Here is a 23,021-nt window from a genome sequence, read left to right on the forward strand (position 1 = left end):
CAAAACACGTGACGTCACACCGCGGCGCGGGAGCGCGCGGACACGGAATTTAGCGGCAGTCAGTACCGAGCCAGTGGGTGTGTTGGACCTTCCATCGACCTACGGACCCCCTTGAAGATGTCTCCCGCAGTCGGAGACGAAACGTTGGGAATAGAGACAAAATTCATCAACCGACCACGGCATAACAGCCAGGATAATTATAATGGACATGATATTTCCGGCCGTGAAAGTCTACATTTTAGTAGTTACTCAAGTCTCGCCTTTGTTCGATTATTTCCGAAACTTCCTGTTAGGCATCTCCACGTTGGATGACCTTTTCCAGTCTCCACCTTCATAGAGCGTCTAGACCGCTCGCTGGATGCGACAACTCGAGTAGAGCAGACTCGTTTGCAGGGGCCGTGACGTGTCGTGTTCCTTCCTACAGACGGCGTCGCTGGTGTGCTGGGCGGCTAGCCTGGGCACGCTGGGTGCGGTGGTGCTGGGCCCGCGCCGCATGCTGTCGGCCAGCTTCCGGCTCGAGTCGGCGCTGCCCGAGGTGGTCGCCTACGCCGGGCTGCACGCCGCCGCCTGGGCGCTCGCCGCCGCCTGGGTCGTCTTCGCCTGCCACACGCGGCGCGCCGGTACGTGCTGCCTACTCTGTCCGGCTGAAAACCCGGTTGCACTGGAGAGCTTGCTGGCTGGACCGCTCCTGCCGCCAATATAACAGTGGGTACTGTGCTGGTACAGTCGATTACCAATGGGATGCCACTCGTGCTGCGCTGCGCAGTGCGTTGTGTCTGCCACTCCTCGGTCAGCCGAAGTACACACATCAAAAAAACTTTTGTATCATCTCCGTTCCGGAACCTGTACAGAAAATTGGAATAGAGATCAACACAAACATCATTTCAGCCCATTTTATTGCTCATGAAAACCACACATTGCATGTTGTACCACCACACAGCAAGAAGTGGTGGTCCAGATTCTTGTACACACCGGTACCACTAATACCTGGTAGTACGTACCCATGCATTGATGCATGCCTGTATTCGTCGTGGCATACTATCCACAAGTTCATCAAGGCACTGTTGGTCCAGATTGTCCCACTCCTCAACGGCGTAGATCCCTCAGAGTGGTTGAAGGGTCACGTCGTCCATAAGCAGCCCTTTTCAATCTATCCCAGGAATGTTCGATAGCGTTCGTATCTGGAGAACATGCTGGCCACTCTAGTTCAGCGGTCTCGTTATCCTGAAGGAAGTCATTACAAGGTGTGCACGATGGGGGCGCGAATTGTCGTCCATGAAGACGAATGTCTCGCCAATATGCTGCCGATATGGTTGCACTATCGGCTGGAGGATGACATATTGTACAGCCATTACGGCGCCTTCCATGACCAACAGCGACGTACGTCGACCCCACATAACGCCACCCCAAAACAGCAGGGAACCTGCAGCTCGCTGGACAATGTGTTTAAGGTGTTCAATCTGACTAGATTGCCTCCAAACACGTTTCCGACGATTCTCTTGTTGAAGGCATATGCGACACCCATCGGTGAAGAGAACATGATGCCAGTCCTGAGTAGTCCGTTCAGCATGTAGTTGGGCCTATTTCTACCGCACTGCATGGTGTCGAGTTGCAAACATTGCGCCTCATGCAGCCTACTGCTCACAGTTTGAGTTGTAACACGACGTTCTGTGGCTGCCCGAAAAGCATTATTCAACGTGGTGGCGTTCCTGTCACAGTTCCTCGCAGCCATAAACGGCAGTCATCCACTGCAGTAGTAGCCCTTGGGCGGCCTGAGGGAGGCATGTCATCAACAGTTCCTGTCTCTCTGTACCTCCTCTATGTCCGAACAACATCTCTTTGGTTCACTCCGAGACGCTTGGACACTTCCCTTGTTGAGAGTCCTTCCTGGCTCAAAGCAACAAAGCGGACGCGATCGAACCACAGTATTGATCGTCTAGACATGGTTGACCTACACAGAACACGAGCCGTGTACCTCCTTCCTGGTGGAATGACTGCAACTGATCGGCTGTCGGACCGTCTAATAGGTGCTGCTCATGCATGGTTGTTTACATCTTTGGGCGGGTTTAGGGACATCTCTGAACACTCAAAGGGACTGTGTCTGTGATATAATATCCACAGTCAACGTCTGTCTTCAGGAGTTCTGGGAATCGGGGTGATACAAAACTTTTTTTAATGTGTGTATAAGAGGCAGTGAAATGAAAACGACACAGATGGCAAAACAGTGAACTGTTTATTGTTTCAAAAGTAATCGGCATAACTGTTGATACATTTATCCCACTGTGAAACAAAACGGTCAGTGACTTCGTGGAAGAATTTCTGCAGTTATCTATGACACTGTGGTTGTACCCAGGCTTGCACCTCAACGTATGAAGGAAATTGGCGGCCACGAATGTCCTTTTTCTGGACTCCAAAAATATATAAATCACACGGGGGGAGTTCGGGGAATGTATGGTGGGTGTGTAAGTACTTCCCAGGGAAACTTCTGCAGAGTAGTCGAAACAACCTTCGTAATTATATGAATGCATGGTGTCTGTTCTTCTGGATATGTCCGAAAGAACAGACACTGTGCGGAATCTGCAACAGTGACACACTGAATGTGGAGTGGGGGCAGGGGGCAGCAAGGAAGGAAAAGGGTAGGAACTGTTGATGCCAGTTGCATAGGGACTTTATGTGAAATCAATGGAGACGAGTGAAAATGTGTGGCAGACCAGGATTCGAACCTGGGATCACCCGCTTACTAGGCAGTTGCGTTAAGCACTGCGCCACCCAGACACAGTGTTCATTGCAACTGCGCCGACTGTCTCGTGGAGCTACGGTCGCAGGTTCGAATCCTACCTCGGGCATGGATGTGTGTGATGTCCTTAGGTTTAAGTAGTTCTAAGTTCTAGAGGACTGATGACCTCAGAAGTTAAGTCCCATAGTGCTCAGAGCCATTTTAACCATTTGTCTCGTGGGAACGTGGGTCGGCAGAGCGCCGTACTGAGATAGCACACACACACACATGGGATTAGTGCTGTGTCCGGGTGGTACAGTGGTTAACACAACTGCCTAGAAAGCAGGAGATCCTGGGTTCATATCCTGGTGCGGCACACATTTTCACTTGTCGCTGCTGATTCCACAAAAAGTTCCAATGCAGCTGGCATCAATAGTTCCTTCCATTTCCTTTACTTCCTCACCCCCCACCCTCCACCTTCAGTTTATAATCTTGGAAACATGTGGGTCTGCCCATATGGTGGTGCTGCAGGTCACTGCCCCCTTGATTGTGGAGTAAAAACACTAATATTGACACAACATTCCCACTTGCCTGGTGTGGCCTCATGTGTTCTCTGTATCACTAAAATCTACATCATGTGGATCTTCAAATGGGCGTACCTCTCTTGGAAAGCATTTCTGGCTGTGTGTTCGTATGAAACTTCTTTGCTTCTTATCCTGTCGGGCATCGTTAACTGATGTTTGTCCCTACTTAGCAAAATTACCCTCTATGGGGAAACTCCCCGACCCCTCCCAGTTCGAATCAACGTTTCTGGGAGGTCTCCCTTGATTGCTGTGTGAATGCCCAAAATAACAATTCTGTTCCATTTATTCCCAATAGAGACTCTCTCCGCCCACTACCAGCTCGCCTGGTATTTCACTGAAAAGAATCGTGACTCTATATGTATAGTCGGCCAGATGTAAACAGTCCACTCTGCTGTTTGAAACAGAGAATAAAAAGTGGACGAAAAAGTATTTCGGCAGCGATTCGATAGGAGATGATGGCTATGACACATACATCTCCCGGTATCAACACTGTCACCCGGCATCAAATGCAAGGGCTTATCGTGAGTAGTATACACTGGGAAAGTCTACAATTGCAGAGTATTAAGTGTTTTCAGATCAGTGTAGCAAATATTCTAGGTCTTTATGGTACTAAATGTAAGTTCAACTTGAGACATATGTGGTCACAGCAAGAAACAAGTCAATAAAATTGCATCATAGTACTGAATTTGCACTTGTGCGAATTACATATTTAACAAAATAGCAGCTGGCCTAAGCGCAGCCAGTTGTTGAAGTCTTTAAATCATATGAAGAGCTGTCTTAGAAATTTCCTCTCCCTTTGCTAATACGTTTTAGTGCCTCCTCACTTCGCCCATTATTTGTTATTTTGCTTCCAAGCACTTATTCTAATGTATGGTCTCAGTATTCGTGTTGAGTTTTACGTTAATTTACTTTCTGCTGCTTTTTAAGATGTTTCGTTTCTTTGCTCTGAACCCATAGTGCGTGTACAGTAAACTGTTCATTCCATTCAACAGATACTGTAATTTTTCCTCACTATCATGGTGAAATAAATCGTGACATGTGGGGACATCAAGATGGTGCCATTAAACCTTTGAGGGAAACGAAAGAGGTACTCTGAGAACTAGCACAAAGTTGGGATAAAAATGGTTGGATAATTTTTAAAAAATTATGGCAGACTGTCAAGATAAAACTCTGCTAATTTCTCCTACAACAAATGTGTTCTCCTTATCACAATAGAATTCCTAGAGGTAATTAATGAAACAAGGAACAGAAAAAGCTAGAACTAATTATACAAACATAGAACAAGTTAAGTACGCTCCAAGGCTACCAAAATTTAGAAACATCTTTTGGTTAAATACTGACTGTTATGGAATAGACACCACCAAAACCATGGGTTGAGTGCTGGGCGCCAGGCCTGGCAACGCTGGTTAATACCCCTGCCAGTTCAACAACTCAATAGAAAGAACCGCTTCGCTGTCATCAGACTTCCATGTGTCAACAGCCTGCGACGTCAGGAAGCCTCTGCAGTTTGACTCATTGTCACGTCACAACAGACAAACGTCAGTCATCGACCTTGTTCCAGACATTTCTACGATGACAGAGAAATCCAGTGCCTTCCGCCAAGTCAGTACAGAGGAGCGACATTTACATCTACATACATCACCATAGATACTCCGCAATCCATCATACGATGCGTGGCGCAGTGTACCCTGTACCACTACCAATTATTTCCTTTCCTATACTACTTGCAAATAGAGCAAGGGAAAAACCACTGTCTATACTCTTCCATATAAGCACTAATCTCTCTAATCTTATCTTCATGGACCTTACGCGAAATGTACATTGGAGGCAGTAGAATCGTTCTTCAGTCAGACTCAAATGGCGGTTCTCTAAATTTTCTCAATAATGCTCCTCAAAAATAATGTCGCATTCCCTCCAGTAATTCCCATTTGAGTTCCCGAAGCACCTCTGTAATACTTTTGTGTTATTTGAACCTACCAGTAACAAATCTAGCAGCCCTCCTCTGAAATGTCGACCATTCATCTTCCCTACCACAATCTTTATATCCTCGTTCCATTTCATAGTGCTTTGCAACTTTACGTCCAGGCATTTAACCGACCTGAATGTGTCGAGCAGTACACTATTAATGATGTATTCGAACATTACGAGATTGTTTTTCCTATTGACCTGCATTAACATTTTTTTTTTTCATTTTGAACTAGCTGCCATTCAACACACCAACTAGAAATTTTGTCTAAGTCTACATCTACATCTACACTACACAGAAACTCCGCAAGCCACCGTACTGTACCACTACTAGTTATTTTCTTTCCTGTTCCACTCACAAACAAAGCGAGGGAAAAACAGCTATCTGTATGTATGAGCCCTAATTTTTCGAATCTTATCTTCGTGGTCTTTACTCGGAATGTATGTTGGCGGCAAGAGAATTGTTCTGCAGTCAGCCTCAAATGTCACTTCTTCAAATTTCCTCAATAGTGCTCCTCGAAAATAACGACGCCTTCGCTCCAGTAATTCCCAAAGCATTTCCAAAATACGTGTGTGTTGTTCGAACCAAACACTAGAGCAGTACTCAAGAATAGGTCGCACCAGCGTCCAATTTGCTGTCTCCTTTCCAGGTAGACCACTTTTTCCTAAAATTTTTCCACTAAACCGAAATCTACCTTCGCCTTTCCTACCGCAGTTCTCACATGCTCGTTCCATTTCAAATCGCTTTGCAGTGTTACACCCAGATACACAACTTCACTACTTCAAGCAGGAGCTGAGCAACCTACTGCCTATGTGGAAAGTAACAGGAAACTACCACATTACATTTCCAAGCAGTACATGGTATGTCTCTCCATGTGAAAGATTCTGGAGTTAAAACTTTCCCTCATTCGGATCTCCGGGAGGGGAACACATTGAGTAGACGTATTTGAAAGGAAGAAAGAGACAATGAAGGAAGGAAAGATAAGGATTGGAACATGGAATGTGAGGACACTACTGCAAGCAGGAAAGCTAGAGAATGCAAAACAGGAAAAGGAACAGATTAGATGCCTTTGGTTTGTGTGAAATGAGATGGGGAGATAGAAAGTGAGATTATAAGCTCTCTTACTCAGGGGAAATCAAGAGTGGTGAAAACGGAGTAGGAATATTGACAGGGTAAAAGCTGAAAAATAAGGTAATGAAGGTGCAATATGTTGATGGAAGACTAATGATAGTACGACTGAAGGGTAATTCAAAAGATTTGGTGTTAATACACCATAGAGATAAGGAAGTTGAAGAATATTATGAGAAAATACAAGATCGAGAAAGAAAACAGAAACGCCTGCATTATCATCATGGAGGAGTGGAATGCAATGATGGGTGAAGAAAGAGATGAATATACACCAGGAAAATTTGGATTAGGAATAAGAAATGAGAGAGGTGGACGGCTAATTAGTTTCTGTAAAGAAAATTCATTAGCAGTGGGTAACACATTATTTGAAAACCACAAAAGGAGGTGTTAGACATGGATATCAAATTTGAACAGGGAATTATATCAGTGGGACTACATCCTGATACAAAAATGGTTTGGGAACTGTTTGAAGGATGCCAAAGCTTATCCAGGAGTGGACATAAATTCAGAACACAAGCTAGTAGTGGGAGAAATACAAGTGAAGTTGAAAAAAGTCTGGAGAGGGAAAGCAAAAGAAAGCCTAAACATAGAAAGACACAGAGGGGTGAAAAAGGCAATAGATTTGGAAAACAGATTTATGGAAAAATGGAAAAGAGTTAGTGTTGATGAAAGTGTTAATGAGAAATGGATAAAAATGAGGAAAGGACTCATCTGCCAAAGAAGTACTAGCAATTAGAGTGTCCCAAAGTACCAGGAAAGAATGGATAACAGAAAACATGTTGGAAAAGATGGAGAAGCGGAGAAAATGGAAAAATGTAGAAACTGAAGAAGGCAAGAGGTACAGGAAACTGAATAATGAATTAAGAAGAGAAACTGAAGAAGCAAGAGAAACATGGATGAAACAGAAATGCGACGAAACAGAGAAAATGGAGAAAGAGGGAAAGTATAGAATGATGTAGAGACTGGCTAGTGAGATAGTTTTTGAACGTAGAAGAAAGCGGAATAACGTGGAAATAGAAAGAGTGGATGGTACTCTAGCAGAAGAACCACAGGAGGTTCTGAACAGATGGCAAAAATATACTGAATGCCTGTATAAGGGGGATGAAATACAAAGCGAAATTAAGGCTGAAGAGCTGCAATATGTGCCGGAAGATGGAAAGAGATTCACCATCTTTGAAGCAGAACTAGAGAAGGCACTGAAGGGAACGAAGAATAGGAAGGCATGTGGAATTGATGATTTGCCAGTATAGCTGTTGAAGAGTCTGGGAAACAAGGTAAGAAACTAAATAGTCTACCTCTGTAATGAGATACATGACAAAGGGGAATGGCCTGAGGACTTCCTTGCAACAGTTATGATACCAATAGAGAAAAAGAGTAAAAAATGTGAAGAGCATAGGACCATCAGTCTAATTTCTCGTGCAGCTAAAGTGTTGCTGAGAGCTGGACAGAGGGACTGCAGAGGAGCAGTTCGCATTTAGAAGAGGAAAAGGAACAAGAGATGCTATTGGCCTGTCAAGAACTATAGGGGAAAGATATGTGGAAAAAGGCAGAGAAAGCTTTGCTGTTTTTATAGATTTAGAAAAGTCTTTTGACAGAGGTCAGTGGAACAAGCTGATGGATATTTCGAAGAGGAAACGAGTAGATTTGGTAGTAAGGCTAACGATTGGAAATGAAATGTAAGAAGGAAACAGCATTGGACGAGGTGTTAGACGAGATTGTTGCCTTTCGCTACAGTTGTTTAACGCATATCTTGAAGAGATTATTGCGAAATGCTTCGATGGGAAAAGAGGAATATGTATTGGTGGAAAGAGAATAGAATGTGTAAGATTTGCTGATGACATGGTATTAGTGGGAGAAAGTGAGCGGACAGTGAATAACATGGTCAAAGATCTGAATGAAGCTTGTGTGGAATATGGGATGCAAATAAACACAGCAAAAACGAAGAGTATGGTCATCAGTACAAGGTGCAGACCATCCAGTATTAAAATAGGACAAGTTACCATTAGCAAAGTAAATGCATTTAAATATCTTGGAAGTATAATAACTTGAGACTTGATCTGTTACCAGGAGGGAAAAACTCGAATTGCCATAACGAAGGAGAGGCATTCAACAGAAAGAGGAGACTGTGGAAAATTAGACAAAGGTCTAAGGGAAAGGCTTGGCAAATGCTTTGTCTGGAGTGTGGCACTATATGGGGCAGAAACATGGACGCTGAGACGAGAGAATCGAAAAAGGCTAGATGCATTTGAGATGTGGATATCGAGGAGAATGGAGAGGATAAGCGAGATGGAAATGAGTAGTGAAAGAGTATTGGAAAGGCTTGGTGAGAGATGTCTGCTGAAGGTTATAAGGGAAAGGAAAAAGAACTGTTGGGACATTCATTGAGAAGGGAATGCTTGCCAGCAGATACTTGGAAGGACTGGTTTGTGGGAGAAGACTGAGAGGAAGAAGGAGATACGAGATGACAGACGTCATAAAGGGAAGAGGAAATTATGCAGACGTGAAGAGGATGTCAGAAGACCGGACAGACTGGAGAACTACCATGTGAAAACATGCCTTTTGGCACAAGACTGATGATGATGAGATGACGATGGTAAGTCGGAATTGGTATGTCAGCGATTTTGAATGTGGATTAGTCAATGGATTCAATCAGCCACGTCAACCTTTCGAAAGCTACCTAAGTCGACTGTTGGTGACGTAAAGGTGAAGGAATAACCACGGCTAAACGAAGACCAGGCAATCCTGATGTACTGTTGGATAGGGACGGTCGAGTACTACAGAGGGTGGGTATAAACAATCGCGTGAAATCAGCGGAACGAAACACTGGTGACTTCGAAAGTGCCACCAGCAGCCCAGGTAACAGAGTGCCTGTGCATAGGAAGTTAAAAAGAGTAGGATACAATGGTCGAGCAGCTTCTCATAAGCTACACATTTCTGTTGTCAATGCTAAGCAACACTTGAGGTGGCGCAAACAGCGACTCCACTGGACAGTGGATAACTGGAAATGATGGATTTGGAGTGCTGAATCACGTTATAGACTGTGGCGATCCGAAGGAAGGGTTTGGGTGTGGCGGATGCCTGGAAAACTGTATGTCCCGTCGTGTGTAGAGCTACCACAGAAGTACCGAGGAGGCGCTATTACGGAGGGATGTGTTTCGTGCTTATAGTGTGGTTCCCACATCTTGCTTAGGAAAATGCTAATATGGGAAGAAGATGAGCGCATTGCACAGCGTTTTATGCTTCTTACAGTAGTGGAACAGTTTGGAGACGATGTTTATTTGTGTCAGCATGACAATGCACCCTGTTATAAACGGCATCTGTAAGACAGTGGTTTAAAGACTGTAACATTCCTGGAACGGTCTGCCCAGAGTCGCGGTCTGCGTCCAAAGGAATATCTTTGGGATGAATTATAACGCTGACTTTGCTCGAGACTGCAGCGTCCAACATCACTACCTTCTCTGGTTTCGGTTCTTGAGCAAGAATGGGCTGCCATTCTTTCACAGACATTCAGACATCTCACTGCAAGTGCCCCTGGCAGTGTTCAACCACCATAGATGTGAAAGTGGACACTGCTCGTATTAATGTCCGTTGATTGGTGTCTGAATAGTTTTGATCAGATAGTGCATAGGTAATGAATGGAACGAAGCTGAGTTTTTAAGAAAGGTTTCAAAAATCAACTTTTCAATTAGAGCGTCAGGAGTTTATTGAACTCTTACTGGCCGGCCGGTGTGGCCGTGCGCTTCTAGGCAGTTCAGTCTGGAACCGCGTGACCCCTACGGTCGCAGGTTCGAATCCTGCCTCGGGCATGGATGTGTGTGATGTCCTTAGGTTAGTTAGGTTTCTAGGGGACTGATGACCTCATATGTTAAGTCCCATAGTGTTCAGAGCCATTTGAACCATTTTTGAACTCTTGCTCAAATTTGTATTCTAACATGTTTTGCAGGGTGGATCGGCACGGCGCTGGAGGCTCCGGTGCTGCGGCCGTGGTCGCGCCTCTGCTACTCGGTGTACCTGACCCACCTGGCAGTGCTGCTGGTGCAGCAGGGATCCATGCGTGTCGCGCCAGCGCTGGACAAGGCCGCCTTCGTGAGTACCATCCTCATCATCACGAACAGCACATCCGGCTGCCAGACAGCCGAAAACTAGGCACTCAATGTGGCTGTCTACACAATAATTTAAAAGCGCACTACAGACTGTAACTAGGGCTATGTACACTACTTGCCATTAAAATTGCTACACCAAGAAGAAATGCACATGATAAACAGGTATTCATTGGACATATATATTATACTAGAACTAACTTGTGATTACATTTTCACGCAGTATGGGTGCATAGATCATGAGAAATCAGTACCAAGAACAACCACCTCTGGCCGTAATAACGGACTTGATACGCCTGGGCATTGAGTCAAACAGAGCTTGCATGGCTTGTACAGGTACAGCTGCCCAAGCACCTTCAACACGATACCACAGTTCATCATGAGTAGTGACTGGCATATTGTGACGAGCCATTTACTCGGCCACCATTGACCAGACGTTTTCAATTGGTGAGAGATCTGGAGAATGTGCTGGCCAGGGTAGCAGTTGAACATTTTCTGTATCCAGAAAGGCCCGTTCAGGACTTGCAACATGCGGTCGTGCATTTTCCTGCTGAAATGTAGGGTTTCGCAGGGATCGAATGAAGGATAGAGCCACGGGTCGTAACGCATCTGAAATGTAAGGTCCACTGTTCAAGTGCCGTCAATGCGAACAAGAGGTGATCGCGACGTGTAACCAATGACACCCCATACCGTCACGCCGGGTGATACGCCAGTACGGCGATGACGAATACACGCTTACAATGTGCGTTCACCGCGATGTCGCCAAACACGGATGCGACCACCAGATGGTGTAAACAGAACCTGGATTCATCCGAAAAAATGACGTTTTGCCATTCATGCACCCAGATTCGTCGTTGAGTTCACCATCGCAGGCGCTCCTGTCTGTGGTGCAGCGTCTAGGGTAACCGCAGCCATGGTCTCAGATCTGATAGTCCATGCTGCTGTAAACGTCGTCGAACTGTTCGTGCAGATGGTTGTTGTCTTGCAAACGTCCCCATCTGTTGACTCAGGGATCGAGACATGGCTCCACGATCCGTTACAGCCATGCGGATAAGATGCCTGTCATCTCGACTTGCAAGTGATACGAGTCTGTTGGGATCCAGCACGGCGTTCCGTATTTACCCTCCTGAACCCACCGATTCCATATTCTACTAACAGTCATTGGATCTCGACCAACGCGAGCAGCAATGTCGCGATACGATAAACCGCAATCGTGATAGGCTACAATCCAACCTTTATCAAAATCGGACACATGGTGGTACGCATTTCTCCTCCTTACACGAGGCATCACAACAACTTTTCACCAGGCAACGCCGGTCAACTGTTGTTTGTGTATAAGAAATCGGTTGGTAACTTTCCTCATGTCAGCACGTTGAAGGTGTCGCCATTGGCGCCAAACTTCTGTGAATGCTCTGAAAAGTTAATCATTTGCATTTCACAGCATCTTCTTCCTGTCGGTTAAATTTCGCGTCTGTAGCACGTCATCTTCATGGTAAAGCAATTTTAATGGCCAGTAGTGTACTTCATTAATACTGAATGGTTCAATTCGATACTACAAGCCATCCACACCTGGAGTGATGTCCATCTGGATTGTAAGTTGACTCATACTTTCAGGTATGCGATCGTAATAAATTGTGACTGGGGCGTGGAATGAATGTAAATCACATATTTTTATTTAATACTCATTTAGATTCCTTCAACAATACCAATGGTGCAGACTGGTAGTGACCATGTTGGTGCTCTTCGACAACTGATTTTTATAAAATAAAACATTTGTTGAGTTTAAAATACAGATGATTTTTTTTATGGATAAGATGAGATTGAGTATATTCTGAAACTTTGTGAGGATGATGTGTTATGGGATCCTTGTAACTGTGAGTGGGGATGGGGGTGTGGAAGGTGTTGAAGACGATGTTGGTTGGAAAAAAATGAGGAATGTTTTTGTGGGAAGGAGCTGATAGTTGGCATGCAGGTATTGGACAGGTGTGGGATGCCAGCTGGGCAAGAAAAGGGCAGCTTCGAGCCTTCATTTTGGATAGGATGAATAGTGCAGGGCAGGTTATGCCAGGAAGGAATGGTACATTTCAGGGATATATTCACAGTCTGAGAGGGAGAAATTCTATTGGAAAATGAAATGGAATGCATGTACATGGAAAGAAGGTCGGATATGTTGATAGAGCTCTCGCATTTTGTGATAAAATATCTGTTTTACACTGTGGTGTGCAAATTAAGAACGAAACTAAGTTTTGCCTGATCCATCACTGCCAAGTAACATGGCTCAATCGAACTTGGACCATAGATGGAAAGAACTGCTACAGTTTAGCACAGAAGGTAATTGAAAGAAATATAAAATGAGACGAGTAGAAATGACACTTTTTTTGAAAGACAATAATTTCACTGAAGTCACTGCGATATATGATGGTCCCCTGGACATTAAAAAGGCGGGACATGGTTTTGAATATGGTATGTGATCCCCACGGACGGCACTGCGTTCTCTGCCTTGTGTTCACATACTGGCCACTAGGCTGTCAAGGAGTTCTCCACCAGCGCGGCTGACAACCGCTAGGTGGTCGTTGGTGCATGTGAACAGTCCGCTGAATGTTCTCTCGTTCCAAGAGCTCCTCTACCTGCGCAGTTTGTTGCAGTCTCGCATTGTCGTCCACAAAATGCAGTCAGTACCGAATGCACCTCTGAAAAGACGCACGTGGGAAAGGAACATAGTGTTATAGTGACGCTGACCAATGATTGTACCTTGTCCAAAGGTTTGGTGGTCAGTACACTCATGCAACAATATGCCTCTCCACACCATAACACTTGGGCCACCAAAACGATCATGTTCAACAATGCTGGAAGTGCCCTCACATGGCGAGAGATGGGAACACGTAATGTGCACAGGAGCATTGTCGAACATGATGGTTTCGGTAACCTAGGTGTTACTGTGTGAAGGGCGTAATGTTCCATGGGCATACGGACCTCCAAATCTTTGAACACGGCACACTCACCGGTGAATGTTACTGTGACACTGTGTTTCCTCCCCATGTGCGTCTTCTTGGGAGTGCATTCGGTCATGACTTTGTTCTTAGAGACAGTATAATTACTGTCTTTGAATGAAAGTGACATTTCTTTTCTTCTCATTGAGTATTTCTATCAATTACCTTCAGTAACTGAACTGAAAACAATAAGGTGTCCACTCACTTCATACAACTATAATTTACCCCTTTTATTCGGTCAGCCATTAATGATGTTTACCCTTGCCGGTGATATTCGGTACCTTTATGTCCATTCTTGTAATGTCGTTAACATCAACAAAGAACGAACGAGCCCACCCCTTTCCTTATTTTTCACTGTGTGTGAGGACACCTATATTGTTCCAGTCCACTGATTAACAATGTAAACAGCAAGAAGTGCAGCATTTGTTGCATCGCAATACGTCAATCACATCGCTATTACAAGCAACATGGGGTTCATGTTTCCATCTCTGGATGTGCAGTAGCAGTGCGTTTTGTTTATTGCATGCGTCAACTTCACTTTGCAATTTCTCGGGATGTAATTGATGTATTGCGATGCAACCAATGCTGTTCTTTTTGTGATTTTTCATATTATTGATTACGTAAGAAATAATATGGAGCGTCCACTTAAAAAAGTTTGTGTTGAAACTAATATTTACTTACGTTTTAGAATGTCTCATAGTATTTACTTTCATGAGCCCCTGCCTTACATTCATACTGGTCAGCAGTATCTGTAGTTGTGCCAGAGATATTTGCGCTGAAACGTTTAAGTGGGCCGCCCTGTACATAAATTTACGTGTGACGTACTAGATATGTTCTGAGGGATTTACTTAACTAATGTCGAAACTAAGGCTCAACCGACAGTGGTAACGTTCTGGCAAGCCCATATTTGTGCGAAACCATTCCTGGTTTTTGGACCATGATAATGGACCTGCTCACGTTTAGTTAACTGTCTGTGAATTTTTGGTCAGAGACAAAACCTTAATGATGCCTCTGCCTTCATATTCCTGAGGCATGATTACATGTGACTTTCCGTAGTTTTAGAAGCATAGATGAGATTAAAAATGCATCGCTGAGAGAGTCTAGTTGGAGAAATGTTTTGGAATTGGAGAATGCGCCTTAGTGAATGCGTACTATCGAACAGAGGCTATTCTGAAGGGGATAATTTTGATGCAGATAAATAATGAAAATTCTTTCCAGAGAGAAGTAATTTTCGTTATTTTCGTGGACACAAATCCTACGAGGGTGAAAGGACAAGATTGCTAACACCAGAGGTCGCGCAAAATAGCTTGGTCCATGTGCAGGAAAGCTTTTTCGTCCTGAGCACTGTGCGCTTCCATCCCTTTGCTTAGAAGAGACGGCCGCCTAAGTCAACTCTTGCTTGCTGACCTGGACACTTCGAACTTTCTCGTTGCTATCTCCTTTCCACATAACGCGACAATACAGTCATGTAAGCTGTAACGAATATTTCTTCGTACTGAGTCACATCTGATTATATTAAATAACATAAATTTTATGTCAGAAGAGAAGAACAAGGAAGCAAAAACCTCATGAAAAATTATGTTTGGGATGGTTGCAGAATGCCAGCTATTTCAGTCGCACAATAAAGAAGGAGGGGGGAGTGCTTAGTTACAAGTAATACACAATTCAGGACAGAAGGAGTAGAAAATTTTATATTTAGGTAATATTGACAAACAGTTTTTCAGGGGACTGGCACTTAATTTCCACAGCACACAAGTTCTGTATTTTACATTGTCAGTATCATAGTAAGCGACAATACGTGCTATACTTCTTTGTCTCCTGATTTTTTTGTTTTATGAGAGTACCTTCTGGCAGCAGGTAGGCGGACTTGTTTTATTTTGACCATTTCTTGTTCAGTACTCTACAGATAAACTGTTTATTTGGAACATCTATGTTTAACAAATTATTCGCCAGACTGGCATAACTCATAATACAATCGTTTGTAGGTTAGCTGGCTGTAGCTTACAATTTACAGGGGGCAGACAGAAAAATAGAAACACCAGAAACACAACATATTACGATGCCCAATATGATGCAGGAAAACCTTTGGCATTCAAAGCAGATTCCAATCGTTTGGGAATGGATACATACGGGTCATGTACGGTTTACAAGGGAATATCATACCATGTCGGAATGGATAAATATAGTTCTTGTACAGTTTACAAAGGAATCTCATACCATTCTTTTTGGTGTATCTGTAATTGGAGAAACAACAAATAACGATTGGCGTGAGTTCCAAATTCTGTTTATTGCCAACAGTTGCACGATACTAACACAACTTGGTGCTCGATCAAGAGCAGCGACTGGGCTGCAGAGTCCAAGTCCGGTATGGTAAACAGTCGTAGCACAGTGTAGCGTCGTTCCGGGGTGCGACGTCGACGTAGCAAGTAGGTAGCCCAACAGGAGACTGCCAGGCGTGGCGGCGTATGCGGCTACAAGGGGCGAGTGGCGGAGGAATATGCCCGCCGTACCCGAGTCCGCTCGTCGTGTCCTGTTATGATCGGCGGCGTGGACTCAGTGTGTGAGGCTCGCGCCTGCGCTGAACAGCTGTGCAGAGCTCAGCCTAAGCGGGGCGTGCCGGCCGTTGGCTGTATGACGTAAAGACCGCGGCCACGCAGCTGCAGGCGCCACACTTTTTGCAAAATACACTCCTGGAAATGGAAAAAAGAACACATTGACACCGGTGTGTCAGACCCACCATACTTGCTCCGGACACTGCGAGAGGGCTGTACAAGCAATGATCACACGCACGGCACAGCGGACACACCAGGAACCGCGGTGTTGGCCGTCGAATGGCGCTAGCTGCGCAGCATTTGTGCACCGCCGCCGTCAGTGTCGGTAGAGATGGGTCGAACTCGTTCATTCCAGTGAACCACTTCATTCATTTCACTCTTTGCCGTGAAGCGTTCAAATGAAGTAGTTCATTCGTGAAGTACGGAAGCCTGTCGAAGTTGCCCAGTTCGCCGCTCAGCCGCTGCTACGCTCGCTTCGCCCCGCTCGTACAATGAAGCGTCGTAATACTTCATAATTTTACCAACAGATGGCCGAACTATGCAGTAACGTGCACGCAACGTTTTACGCTCTTACAGCGTCTGAGTTAACTTAAATAGAGCATGGTCTAAGGGGACAAAGGAAAGATAAACAGAGAAGCCTGTCACATATAAGGAAGGTATTACATTTAATCTTGCTCGAAATTTTCTCATGAAGCGTCCAAAAAAGTCTTTATCTGCCAAATGAAATATTATTTGATGTATTCATGAACTGAAAAATAGGGCTACCAACGAAATGCAGTCCAATTTTATGTTCCTTGTAAAATTTAATCCAAAATAGAATGAGTATGTTTACCACTGTCACAGTCTATATACCTACGTTAAGTAATTATTCAGAAGTTTTCCTGTAGATTTTATTTTTGTTGAGAATAATAACCCTCCAGATTTAAAACGTAAACTGTCACCTGTAGTCATTGTTACGATTTCAGGTAAAATCCCTCTTTCAGTGTTATTAACAAACCTTTTATTTTCATGTTGGCTGTGCGTGCTCACACAGCCAGCCCCTTCGTTTATATCTTTAATATTCGTTTGTCTGCAAGCGCTGCCAACAGTAGGCTACCCGTAGACGCGAAGTATAGCTGCACAAATAGTCACGAGTAATGTCAGCACTGCACGTAGCAGCTGACGCTGCCTTCCCCTCGCCCCTCAACCGCTCGTAAACCTATCGTTCCCCACAAACTCCGCGCGATTCGTCGACAGGCAACAGAGGGAGGACTGAAGTGAAGTGAGTGACGTAGCGCCGATGTAGTGGGAGAGGGAGAGGGGAAGAGAGTGAGTGAACTAGAAAAAAGTGTGGAGTGTGCTATCTGTGAAGAGTTTGAAGTACCAGTTCATTGAAATTGAGTGGTTAGTTCACACTTCACTGAAGTGAAGCGTTCATTTGAACGACTCATTAACGAGCTCCCCATCACTAAGTGTCAGCCAGTTTGCCGTGGCATACGGAGCTCCATCGCAGTCTTTAACACTGGTAGCATGCCGCGACAGCGTGGACGTGAACCGTATGTGCAGTTGACGGACTTTGAGCGAGGGTGTATAGTGGGCATGCGGGAGGCCGGGTGGACGTACCGCCGAATTGCTCAACACGTGGGGCGTGAGGTCTCCACAGTACATCGATGTTGTCGCCAGTGGTCGGCGGAAGGTGCACGTGCCCGTCGACCTGGAACCGGACCGCAGCGACGCACGGATGCACGCCAAGACCGTAGGATCCTACGCAGTGCCGTAGGGGACCGCACCGCCACTTCCCAGCAAATTAGGGACACTGTTGCTCCTGGGGTATCGGCGAGGACCATTCGCAACCGTCTCCATGAAGCTGGGCTACGGTCCCGCACACCGTTAGGCCGTCTTCCGCTCACGCCCCAACATCGTGCAGCCCGCCTCCAGTGGTGTCGCGACAGGCGTGAATGGAGGGACGAATGGAGACGTGTCGTCTTCAGCGATGAGAGTCGCTTCTGCCTTGGTGCCAATGATGGTCGTATGCGTGTTTGGCGCCGTGCAAGTGAGCGCCACAATCAGGACTGCATACGACCGAGGCACACAGGGCCAACACCCGGCATCATGGTGTGGGGAGCGATCTCCTACACTGGCCGTACACCACTGGTGATCGTCGAGGGGACACTGAATAGTGCACGGTACATCCAAACCGTCATCGAACCCATCGTTCTACCATTCCTAGACCGGCAAGGGAACTTGCTGTTCCAACAGGACAATGCACGTCCGCATGTATCCTGTGCCACCCAACGTGCTCTAGAAGGTGTAAGTCAACTACCCTGGCCAGCAAGATCTCCGGATCTGTCCCCCATTGAGCATGTTTGGGACTGGATGAAGCGTCGTCTCACGCGGTCTGCACGTCCGGCACGAACGCTGGTCCAACTGAGGCGCCAGGTGGAAATGGCATGGCAAGCCGTTCCACAGGACTACATCCAGCATCTCTACGATCGTCTCCATGGGAGAATAGCAGCCTGCGTTGCTGCGAAAGGTGGATATACACTGTACTGGTGCCGACATTGTGCATGCTCTGTTGCCTGTGTCTATGTGCCTGTGGTTCTGTCAGTGTGATCATGTGATGTATCTGACCCCAGGAATGTGTCAATAAAGTTTCCCCTTCCTGGGACAATGAATTCACGGTGTTCTTATTTCAATTTCCAGGAGTGTATTTTCAAGTTCAGGAAACGATGATGGAGGTGGATAGCAATCACATACACTTCCCTTCAAAGTAGACAACAAGCGTTCAATAACATTGAGGTCTGGTGACTGTGGTGACTAGGGAAGATGCAAGAGTTCACGCTCGTGCCCACAAAACCAGTCCGGGATGATGTGAGCTGCGTCAACAGGGGCCTTGTCCTCTTGGAACACAGCACCACAAATGGCGCACAAACGTTGTACCATGGGATGCACCTGATCAGCGAAAATGGCCACGTTACTCTCTACAGTAACGCAAACTTGCAAAGCAAGCATGCCGCCCACGGAATACCACGACATGGCCGGCGAAATCATCGGTGCGCGCCCGCCACATTTCATTCCTGGGACTTAAACTCAGCCAAAAGCTGGAGACAGTGTGAAACAAGACTTATCTGACCAAATGACTCTCTCCGATAGCTCCTTAGTCCAGGTTTTTTGGCTTAGGCGTCACGTTTTCCTTTTACGTCATTCGCATCATTCAGTGCTTTGGAACGCCAGCCTGCCCTCCAATTCCCATGCCCTGGAGCTCCCTTTGAATTGCTTTGGAGCTGACTTGATTCGCAAGAGCAACATTCAGTTCACAAGTGACTACTACAACTTTCGTCCTCTTATTTTTCGTCAGTTTTCTTCAATCACCGTAAGTCACGATCACTCATCGCACACTTTCTTCCGCGATGTAAGCGGATGATGTTCTTCCGTTTTGCCTGCATGCAGCATAAGTCCCTGATAGGGTACCTCTCGAAATAGCGACCACTTCGGCTGCCTTTGGTATGGAAGCACCCACCATAGGAGTACCAACAGCTGGCCCACGTTCGAATTCACTCATCTCCGACATACCGCAGTCACAGCTACACAGAACACTGGTCTGAACACGACTAGTGCTTGAAACATACTGAGAACTTCGCCTGGGCACTATTCTTGGTCCAGTGCAACAGCAAAAACTGAAGACTTGGCTAGCATTTGCATTTACGCTGCAGCACGCATTTCTCATTTGTTTCCATATTTTCGGTGAACCTCTGTATGCTACGTATACCTGTGTGAGTAGCCTTCAGCTGCTTCTCACCTACTGTACGGTGGCTGTTCACAGCGGAGACAGCCGGCCGCTGGTGGCCGAGCGGTTCTGGCGCTAAAGTCTGGAACCGCGCGACCGCTACGGTCGCAGGTTCGAATCCTGCCTCGGGCATGGATGTTTGTGTTGTCCTTAGGTTAGTTAGGTTTAAGTAGTTCTAAGTTCTAGGGGACTTATGACCTCAGCAGTTGAGTCCCATATCGCTCAGAACCATTTGAACCATTTGAACAGCGGAGACCCCACCACCACTGTTGTCCTGGGCAATGTTACACTGAAGCACCAAACAAACTGGTATAGGCATGCGTACTCAAATACAGAGATATGTAAACAGTCAGAATTCGGCGCTGCCGTCGGCAACGCCTGTATAAGACAACAAGTGTCTGGCGCAGTTGTTAGATCGGCTATTGCTTCTACAATGCCAAGGTTATCAAGACGTAAGTGAGTTTGAGCTTGGTGTTACAGTCGGCGCACGAGCGATGGGACACAACATCTCCGAGGTAGCGATTTTCCCATACGACCATTTCATGAGCGTACCGTGAATATCAGGAATCCCGTAAAACATCAAACTTCTGACATCACTGAGGCAGGGTAAAGATCCTACAAGAACGGGACCAACGACGACTGAAGAGAATCGTTCAAGTGACAGAATTGCAACCGTTCCACAAATTGCTGCTGATTTCAATGCTGGGCCATCAGAAATTGTCAGAGTGCAAACCATTCAACGAAACATCATCGATATGTGCTCGTCTACCCTTGATCACTGCACGACGCAAAGCCTTACGCCTCGCCTCGGCCCGTCAACACCGACATTGGACTGTTGATGGCTGGAAATACGTTGCCTGGTGTAAGGTGCCTCTTACGCGAGGAAGACATTTTTACTAGTTGTAGTAAATTATTGTCTCTTATTGAGGTATTCACGATAGTTAGGAAGTGCTGTAGTCCGTAGCCGGCCATGAGTCGGAGAGCATTTCCCACGCTGGCTGTCTAGGTGACGAAGCGACCATATGTCGCGCGTAGTGGGGTGGGGCTCGGCGCTGGACCGTAGCAACAAGCGTCAGCCTGGGAAATATACATGACGGAAAGTACCGCCATCTTGGCGCCACAGTCACCGATTTTGTTTATTTATATTTAATAATTAAAGTCATTTATGACAACATGAATACTAGGAGGAGCCTCTGGATGTTTAAAACTATTTATTATAATTTTGCCTTGTTAAAATTCACACCCGTTCATTAACAAATGCATACCTTAGTAAGTACGAACTTGATCGGAAATCCACGAACTATGACGAAACTAGTAAGAGATACGGACTGCACGCCAAAGTCGGCAGTCGGCGTTAAGAGCTCTTCCTGTCTTGTTCGATGGTAGCCATGCTCTCGATTACGAGTAGTTCGTGACATGAGTGTTTCATTATTAATCTAATAGGAATAAAAGTGATATTACGGCATTCTGAATGTTAATTTGAAGTAAATAGATAGACTAAAATTCATCGACAGCAATTTCAGATAATTAGCTTCCACCGATAGAGACATCTAATGCGCCAATGAAGAATCCGCACGGGACGTCATTTACGAGAGCTGCACCGCGCACAGGTAGGAGGAAATCCACGACCCACCAAGGCGGATCAAGGAAGGTCCGACTTAACACTCGCAAATTCCGGGTGGTTCAAAAATGGCTCTGAACACTATGGGGCTTAACTTCTAAGGTCATCAGTCCCTTAGAACTTAGAACTACTTAAACCTAACTAACCTAAGGACATAACACACATCCATGCCGAGGCAGGATTCGAACCTGCGACCGTAGCGGTCGCGCGGTTCCAGACTGAAGCGCCTAGAACCTCTCGGCCACCTCGGCCGGCAAATTCCGGGTGGAAATGCTGACCAGTCATACTGTACGTCACATATACCACCATTTACGGACTCACGGCTAAGCGGAGTAATAATAGTATCAGTTCAGAAGCGAGGGGATCTTGCACTGGTCAGACGATTCTCGTCTCAAATTCTATCGAGCGGATGGACGTGTACGGGTATGGAGACAACCTCATGAACCCATGGACCCTGCATTTCTGCAGGGGACTGTTCAAGCTGGTGGAAGTTGTGTGGGGAGTGTGCAGTTGGAGTCATGTAGAGCCCCTGATAAGTTTAGATACTACTCTGGCAGGTGACAGATACGTAAGCATCCTGTCTCATCACCTGAACCCATTCATGTCCATTACGCATACCGACTGACATGGACAATTGCAACAGGACAATGCGACACCCCACACGTCCAGAATTGCTACAGAGTTGATCCAGGAACACTCTTCTGAGTTTAAACACTTCCGCTGGCCACCAGACTCTCCAGACATGAACATCATTGAGCATATCTCGGACGCCTTGCAAAGTGCTGTTCAGAAGAGTTCTCCACCCTCTCGTACTCTTACTGATCTATGAATAGCCCTGAAGGATTCATGATGGCAGTACCCTCCAGCACTACTTCAGACATTAGTCGAGTCCCTGCCACGTCGTGTTGTGCCACTTCTGCGTCCTTGCGGGGGCAGGTGTACCAGTTGTTTGGCTCTTCGGCGTATTTTGCGCGCTCTCCCAACCTTCACACACCTGACTGGACGGTGCCTGCAGGTGCACGGCCTGGTGGGGGACCTGGCGGCGTCGGCGCTGGTGTCGGCGGCGCTCTACCTGCTGCTGGAGGCGCCCTGCCTCGGCCTGGGCCGCGCGCTGCTGCGACGCCTCGGGCGACGCCCTGCAGCGCCGCGGCGCCCCAGCCAGCCCGCCACCTGCGTCACGGCCGCCTGAGTGCGCGTCCGGGCCAACTCAGCGCGTCTCCCAGCCGAAGCTGGCAGCTGGGCAGCTGCCACTCTTCAGTATCCGCTATCCAGTGTACCTGCAGACGTACTGGCAATCTATGCCACTGCTACGCGAACACTAGTTGCATAGCCCACTACAAAAATGTGGCATGAAATGCTTTGCCATTTGATTGGAAGAGTCAAACTGCTCCATACGTCTCAAAGAAATAGGTAGCCTCGGTCCCAACCACTAATGTTCTGAATAAAATTTAGATCTGTCTGCGTAACTATGCTTTGGTGAACCACTGCTTTTAAGGGGGGGGGGGGGGGGGGGTAGGACGTCAAACGGGCCGACTTGGAGCAGGAGAGGCATCAAAGGACGTTTTAATTTCCAGTGTGTATACTTTTACAAATAAACT

At 46.2% G+C, this 23,021-nt stretch overlaps 1 protein-coding gene across 1 annotated transcript in view; it reads left to right on the plus strand.

Moving 5' to 3' along the window:
• The window catches only part of LOC126263559 (O-acyltransferase like protein-like), a 110,492-nt gene extending 87,880 nt beyond the window's left edge, over positions 1–22,612 (plus strand). The window contains exons 6-9 of the mRNA XM_049960652.1: positions 425–559; positions 3,858–3,915; positions 10,338–10,480; positions 22,439–22,612. Coding sequence (XP_049816609.1) covers positions 425–559; positions 3,858–3,915; positions 10,338–10,480; positions 22,439–22,612 — 510 coding nt within the window. The remainder of the gene's footprint in view (positions 1–424; positions 560–3,857; positions 3,916–10,337; positions 10,481–22,438) is intronic.
• The last annotated feature ends 409 nt before the right edge of the window (positions 22,613–23,021 follow it).

This window comes from Schistocerca nitens, chromosome 6 (genome assembly GCF_023898315.1).
Source record: "Schistocerca nitens isolate TAMUIC-IGC-003100 chromosome 6, iqSchNite1.1, whole genome shotgun sequence".
Taxonomy (NCBI): Eukaryota; Metazoa; Arthropoda; class Insecta; order Orthoptera; family Acrididae; genus Schistocerca; species Schistocerca nitens.